We start from the raw sequence: 7,149 nt of genomic DNA, 5'->3' as shown, positions 1-7,149 counted from the left end.
TGAGGTTCCCCAGCCCTGATCTCTGTGTGGTTTCAGGCACCCCCGAGCTGAGCCCGGCGGACAGGAAGGAGCTGGAGGCGAAGCTGAAGGAGCGGGAGGAGTTCCTGGTCCCCATGTACCAGCAGGTGGCCATGCAGTTCGCTGACCTGCACGACACCCCCGGCAGGATGCAGGAGAAGGGGGCCATAACCGTGAGTGTCCCGGGACGGCCTCGGGGCCCGACCCTTCCCGGTCCCGCGGAGCTCCCGGAGAGCCGGGGCCGTGCCGGGGTGGGAATCCCTCGTGGGGTCTTTCCTTTGCCAGGGGACAGAAGGGTTGGGTTTCCCTTTGGGAAGGAGACGTCTGTTTCTCCGGGTTTCCCTCACTCCTTTCCCCGTCTCGGCCCGGGCAGGACGTCCTGGACTGGAAAACCTCGCGGACCTTTTTCTACTGGCGGCTGCGGCGGCTGCTGCTGGAGGAGGTGGTGAAGAGGAAGATCCACGAGGCCAACCCCGAGCTGACGGACGGGCAGATCCAGGCCATGCTGCGCCGCTGGTTCGTGGAGGTGGAGGGCACGGTGAAGGTGAGTGCGGAGCCCCCAGCCCGGCTTTGGCCCCCCAGGCCCTGGGGCAGCCCTGTCCTGCTGTCCCCGGAGCCACCAGCGCCACCCTGAGCCCCTCCCAGGGCTGCCAGCCCTTCCTTCCCTCGGGAACGGGGACATGGGGATGGACAGACAGCACAGACCCTGGGCACTCCTGCTACAGCTGAGCTCAGCCTGCAGGCTCTGAAGGAAGGGCAAGCTCTGGAGCTGCTCTTGGCTTGGTTTTGTCACCAGCCTCCAATCTCAGTATTTTATTTTATTTTTTAATTATTTATTATTTTTATTTATTTTTTTTTCATTTTTCAATTTAATTTTTTAATTATTCTATTTTATTCTATTTTATTCTATTTTATTCTATTTTATTCTATTTTATCCTATTTTATTCTATTTCACTCTATTCTATTTTATTCTACTTTATTCTATTTTTATTGCATCTAACTTTATTTATTTTACCGTATTTATTTATTTCATTGTACTTTGTCACTGTGCTACTTTATTTAATTTTATTTTGTTCATTTTATTTTACTTTATGCTACTTTATTTATTTTATTTTATTTTACTTTATTTTATTTTATTTTTTAATTTTTCAATTTAATTTTTTTGTTTTTTATTTTATTCTATTTTAATTTTATTCTATTTTACTCTATTTTACTCTATTTTATTCTATTTTTATTGCATCTAATTTTATTTATTTTACCTTATTTATTTATTTCATTGTATTTTGTCACTGTGCTAATTTATTTAATTTTATTTTATCCATTTTATTTTACCTTATGCTACTTTATTTTATTTTACTTTATTTTATTTTACTTTATTTTATTTTACTTTATTTTATTTTACTTTATTTTATTTTACTTTATTTTACTTTATTTATTTTACTTTATTTTTTAAAAATTCTATTTTATTTCATTGTTTTATTTTTTATTTCTATTTTTTTTCATTCTGTTTTTAAAGTCCCCAACACCCAGGGGTTCCAGGGAAGGGGGGGATGTTCTCTGGAGGGCAGCAGCCTTTCCAAGGTAGAGCCTGAGCTCTCCAAAAGCAGGCAGCTCGTTAGCTAATACATTACACCAATCAAGGAGAGTTATCTTAAGCCACAATTAATCTGCTCCCTGGCATATGTTGATAGGGAAGCATCATGCTGTTTCTTAATTAAAAGCAAACGGATTAAAAATGATTAATAAGAGTATTAAATATTCTCCTAAACTAAAAGCTTTGGGATTCTTGGGTAAATGGAGCTTTACACAGGTCTGGGGCTGCATCGCAGCTTCCTGGGCTGGTTTTTCCCCCCTTCCCTGGAACCTTCCTTTGTATGCAGGGAGCGTTGGGGCACGGGCAGGGAGCGGAACCCGGAGAGTTTCAAATCAGAAAAAGGAGAAAAACAATGAAATAAGCAAAATCTTGAAGTGACATCACCGGGCTGAGACAATCAGAGACGTCGTGTGAAAGGAAATAAAATAATCCTGGGCTTTCTGAAACGTGTCAGGGGCTGGGATGGGCTCTGAAACAAAAATTCCTCCCTGGCAGGGTGGGGAGGCCCTGGCAGGGGCTCCCAGAGGAGCTGTGGCTGCTCCAGATCCTGGGAGGCTCCAAGGCCAGGCTGGAATGGACCAGCCTGGGACAGGGGAAGGTGTCCCCTCTGCACTCCCTGACAGCAGGGGACAGCCAGGGGACAGCAGGGGACAGCCAGGGACAGCCAGGGGACAGCAGGGGACAGCCAGGGATAGCCAGGGGACAGCAGGGGACAGCCAGGGGAGAGCAGGGGACAGCAGGGAATAGCCAGGGGTGTGAGGCTCTGCTCCCAGGGACAGCAGGAGAGGGAGCAGCCTCAGAGCCAGGCAAGGCTCAGGCTGGATATTGGGAAAATTCCTCCATGGAAAGGAAACTCCTCCATGGAAAGGGAAATTTCCCCATGGAAAGGAAACTCCTCCATGGAAAGGGCTGCCCAGCCCTGGCACAGCTGCCCAGGGCAGTGCTGAGTCCCCATCCCTGGCGGGATTTAAACGCTGTGTGGATGTGGCACTTGGGGACATGGTCAGTGCTGGCCCTGGCAGTGCTGGGGGAACGTTTGGACTCGCTGATCCCAGAGGTTTTTCCCCTGGCTCTGTGTCCCGGGGCTGGGGCAGGGGCTGGCTGCAGCAGGGGGTGCCAGGGAGGTGCCACCGCGGAGTCACCGCCCCCAGCTCATTGTCATTCTGCCTTTGACTTGGTTAGTGATAACAGAGAAGGATAGTGCACCTTTAAATGAGGAGCTTTGTGTTTAATTACCCAAATAAAATGACATAAATATGAATGAGTGCTAATGGCAGTACTTGCTTTTCCGGAAACCATTAACAAAACGATTCTTAAATGATTTGTAAAGAAAATGAGAGGAGAGGAGAGAAGGCTGTTAGGGGCTCACCCACTCCTGAGTTATTACACAGCCAACTATCTAGCAAATATCAGGTGAAATGATCTTGTGAAAGGCAAAAAGGGGGTTGTGGCTCAGGGTTCCAGGAGCTGCCCGAGGAGCTGCTTGGGTCAGGGGTCCCAGGGTTGTTGGGGACAGCAGCACAGGGACAGGCTGCAGGTGATGGGCACCCACGGGTGATGTAGCCCTGGGAGAATCCCTGGAGCAGCACAGCTCAGGTCAGCCGTGTTCCACCAGGATTTGGGGAGCTGATAACCAGGGAAACTGGGATTTATCTGGGACAGCTCCTGGGATTGCTGCAGCTCGTTCTCTGCTGCGCTGACCAAGCACCTCCTTGGTCCCCTTCCATCGCATTTATGGCAGGATGCAAAAGAAAGAAATAATCTTTGATCTTGTGCTGCCTGTTAGGTGTGTTTGTGGGGACCCCAGATGTGTCACCCCAGCTGCCAGTCCAGGAGCTGTGGGGTGAATGTGGGATTTTTTGGCAGGCCTACCTGTGGGACAGCAACAAGGACCTGGTGGAGTGGCTGGAGAAGCAGCTGACGGAGGAGGAGGGCGTTCGCTCGGTGGTGGAGGAGAACATCAAATACATCTCCAGGGATTACGTGCTCAAGCAGATCCGGAGGTGGGTGCAGGGAGGGGCCGTGGGTGGGACCAGGGACGGCTCCAGGGCTCCTGCCCCTCGCTGGCCACCCGGGGCCGTGTCCCCTCCCAGCCCCCTGGAATTCCTGCTGGCAGCTCCGGAGCTGCCTCACTCCGCTGTGTCCTCTTTGCAGCCTGGTCCAGGCCAATCCCGAGGTTGCCATGGATTCCATCGTGCACATGACCCAGCACATCTCCCCCACCCAGCGAGCCGAGGTGGTGCGGATCCTCTCCACAATGGACTCTCCTTCCTCCACGTAAGAGCCTCCAGCCCAGGCTGCCCCTGCCCGGCGCCACCAGGAGGGACCCGGAGCTGGGAACTGCCCTTTGTCTGCTCAGCGCCACGGGGAGCCTCAGGGAACGCTGCTGCAGTGACAGTTTCATTTTTACAGATCAGGCTGACCAGAGGAAGCGTGTCCTTTGGCCAGGGACACGAGGCAAATGTATAAACACAAGCGCCTGCGGAACTGAGTCCCCGCTGTCCTCCTGTACCTTATTTATTGACCAGAGCGGGGCTGGGTGCTCTGGTACCGCGAGGCCTTGGCGTGGCAGGGCCCTGCAGGGACATCCCTGACCTTCCAGGGACACCCCTGGCCCTGCAGGGACACCCTGCCCTCCTCTCCTCTCCTCCCCCGTGCCCGGCAGCAGCAGCAGCTCTGTGCTGACAAGTGCCAATGTCTCCCTGTCCCCTCTCCGGGGACCCCCGCAGCCCCTGGCTCTGTCAGTGGTGATTTGTGTGTCACCCTCTGTCAGTGGTGATTTGATTTGTGTGTCCCACGTCTGTCTTGTCTCGTAGGTGGAGTAAAACCAGCCTTTGGCTGCTGTGGCCAGGGCTGGCCCCGTGCCCCCAGGAGGCTCCCAGGCTCCCCAGGGCTCTGAAGGCTTTTTGGGGGGCAGGATTTTGGGGGCTGAACCCCCCTGGCTTTGCCTTTGTGCCCAATTCCTTTAGAACAGGCTGTGAATTTTGTGAAAGGCCCTTCTGGGAGGAGGTACAAGAGACCAAAGTGCAGCTGCTCAGCGTTTCTGCTCTCCCTTCCTGATGTTTTCAGGGAGAGTGGATGGGGCAGCCCTGCTGTGTATCCCTGCTGTAAGTGCTCATCCCCTTCCTGCAGGCAGCAGGAGCCAGATCCAGGCAGCTGAGGTGAGGGGGGGGAGAAAGGACAGAGCCAAATCCCCCAGTGGGCTTGGAACTGCAGAAGGAAATCTCTGAGGATCTGAGGAGAGCTTTTCTCCAGCATCCTGCCCTGCCCCAGAGCTGCCTGTGCTTGGCTGGGGAGGGGCCACTCTTACCTGGGAATGGGAAAAAATGTGTTTGGTATCTCATTCCAATGGTCAGGATTAATTGGGTGTCAGGCAAGTGCAGGAAGGGTTGACAGCTGCCCAGATCCACAACTTCTTTGTACGTGTTTTTTATGTAACAAAAGCTCAGAGAAGCTGCAGTGCTGGAGGGAAGCACAGCCCACCCCTCACACACAGCTCCTGCTACGGAGCTGGGTCTGCCCAGTCCCGGGCTCACCAATGATGGTCCTGGAAGAATTTCAGATTTTACAGCCCCTCCTTTGGTAGAGCAGGAAGGGCTGGATGTCAGAAGTGTGGTCAATCAGAAGGGCTGTTTTTATGAGAATGAATCAATGATGCTGCCAGTGCCTCTCACCTCTCCTTGTTTCCTCCTGAAGTGCAATGCAGCCCTTCTGCCTGTGGTGCCAGTGACTGGAGGTGCCAGCCCGGGGTCTCTGCCCCCCTGCCCTTGGCCAGCAGAGCTCGGCCACCTGCAGGACTTGCTTTTTCTTAATAGTTAAGAACCCTAATTTGATTTAAGGATTTTTTTTTTTTTCCCCCCACTAGAGCCCCCTGAACAAGCCCCAAAGATGCTTTTGCTTACGCCAGGGTGGGCTGCAGCAGGACACACAGACAGAGAATGTGTCAGCCAGGCAGGACCGGACCTGTGGGCTCCTCCCCTGCCTCCAGGGCTCCCCCGTGGTGTCACCAGAGTCCCTTTGCAGGACGTGCAGGTGCAGAGCAGCTCCCCCATTGCAGTGCTCCAGCACTGCCCCAGGCCCCGCTCACCTGGGGCTAAAACAGCTCCAGAAAAACCTGTGGGGTGACATCGGGGTCTGGCCCTGGCCTGGGGGGTCTGGGGCTGCTGGGGCCCTGTGATGGCCCCAGGTGTGTGGGGGGGGTGGGGGAAGCCCCCTGGGTACGAACGGTTCTCGCTGGTGCTGAAGTATTCACTTACCTCAATTTCTTTTAATAAAAAGAATGAATTACAGCTCTGTTGCTGCGAGTGGAATCTGTCACCCCTGTGCTGGGGGAGCTGAGCTTTGCTTGAGGCCAGGACAGGGAGGGTTCTGTGGAACCCCTCCAGGCCAGCTCTGCCCCATCCCAGGTCCCCATTCCCCCAGGGGTCTCCTGATGGTGGCCACTCCCCAGCCCCATCCTCCACGATTTATTTTGTCACCTTTAACATCACAGTGAATGGGACAAACAGGGGAAAAAACCCCCAGACCTCAGTGATGGCTGCTGAGGTGGGAGAACTTCGGGACCCTTTTCCCAGGGCAGTTTTATGGGCAGGGATGGTTGGACTGGAAGATCTTGGAGACCTTTTCCAGCCTCACGTTGTGCCCTGGTCAGTAGGAGCCTGCAGGGAAGGGACTTTGGCTGAAGGATGTCCCTGGGAGCAGATCCACAACCACCCTTTGGAGGTCTCCACGTGAAAGGTGAGATTTAAATTCACCCACATGAGCCACCACAGCTCCTGCACTTGATTCTTCATGTTTCTCAAACCAGAATCCTGACAGTTAAAATCTGGGGTGGTGAGGGGGCAGACCCTACTGAACTCCAGCATCACGTTTAAAACTCTTTAGCCTAAAATATCTCCATATTAAAATGCCAAGAAAAGACGTACCAAAGCTGTAAGCTCTCCAAAGCCCAAGATCAAAGTGCCATCATCTTTTAATGTAAACCTTTTGTTGCATCAACAGTCTTAAGAGGGATGAGAGACATCAAAATAAAAACTGAGACAAACTGGGGCTTTGTAGCTGTTTTTTGTTTTAGTCTCTTCTCTCAATTTGGGCCATGAAATAGGTCAGCTCCATTACTGATCAGCCTTCCCACAAATATTTAAAACAAATTGAATTGCACACCCAATACCCATCACAATTACGCCAGGCACAATAACTAAATTAGCAATTCAACAAAATAATTGGAAATGCGATTCTCTCCATTCCAGAGCCTCCCCCGGGGGTTTGGCCGATCTATGGGGGGAAAACTCTGCTTTACTAATTCTGCAGCTAATTAGAGACACACTTGTAAATGAAGTTGTTTGTCTGAAAGTTGAAATTCTTCGCTGTGGCGGGGCTGGGGGGAGAGGATTAACACAACCCTCTGTCCCTCCCTCTGCACACCCCAGTCCCCAAAACACCTCCGAGTGTTTTGCCAAGGTGTAATGCCCATTTGTGGAGGTACTAATTAGCAGCTGTATCATGAATTAATAAAGAATTAATATTCTGGTGGGGGG

The 7,149-nt window shown here is 51.9% G+C and overlaps 1 protein-coding gene across 5 annotated transcripts in view; it reads left to right on the top strand.

Annotated features, from left to right (window-relative positions):
- ACACA (acetyl-CoA carboxylase alpha) overlaps nucleotides 1-5,901 on the top strand; it is a 100,077-nt gene extending 94,176 nt beyond the window's left edge. For all 5 annotated transcript variants that reach the window (XM_015646545.3, XM_033518965.1, XM_015646543.1 and 2 more), the window contains 4 exons: nucleotides 37-191; nucleotides 392-562; nucleotides 3,479-3,615; nucleotides 3,767-5,901. In XM_015646545.3, coding sequence (XP_015502031.1) covers nucleotides 37-191; nucleotides 392-562; nucleotides 3,479-3,615; nucleotides 3,767-3,893 — 590 coding nt within the window. In that variant the 3' untranslated portion in view covers nucleotides 3,894-5,901. The remainder of the gene's footprint in view (nucleotides 1-36; nucleotides 192-391; nucleotides 563-3,478; nucleotides 3,616-3,766) is intronic.
- The last annotated feature ends 1,248 nt before the right edge of the window (nucleotides 5,902-7,149 follow it).

This window comes from Parus major, chromosome 19 (genome assembly GCF_001522545.3).
Source record: "Parus major isolate Abel chromosome 19, Parus_major1.1, whole genome shotgun sequence".
In the NCBI taxonomy this organism is placed as follows: Eukaryota; Metazoa; Chordata; class Aves; order Passeriformes; family Paridae; genus Parus; species Parus major.
The sequence above is the reverse complement of the archived record's forward strand: the minus strand, read 5'-3'. Positions and strand labels throughout refer to the sequence as shown.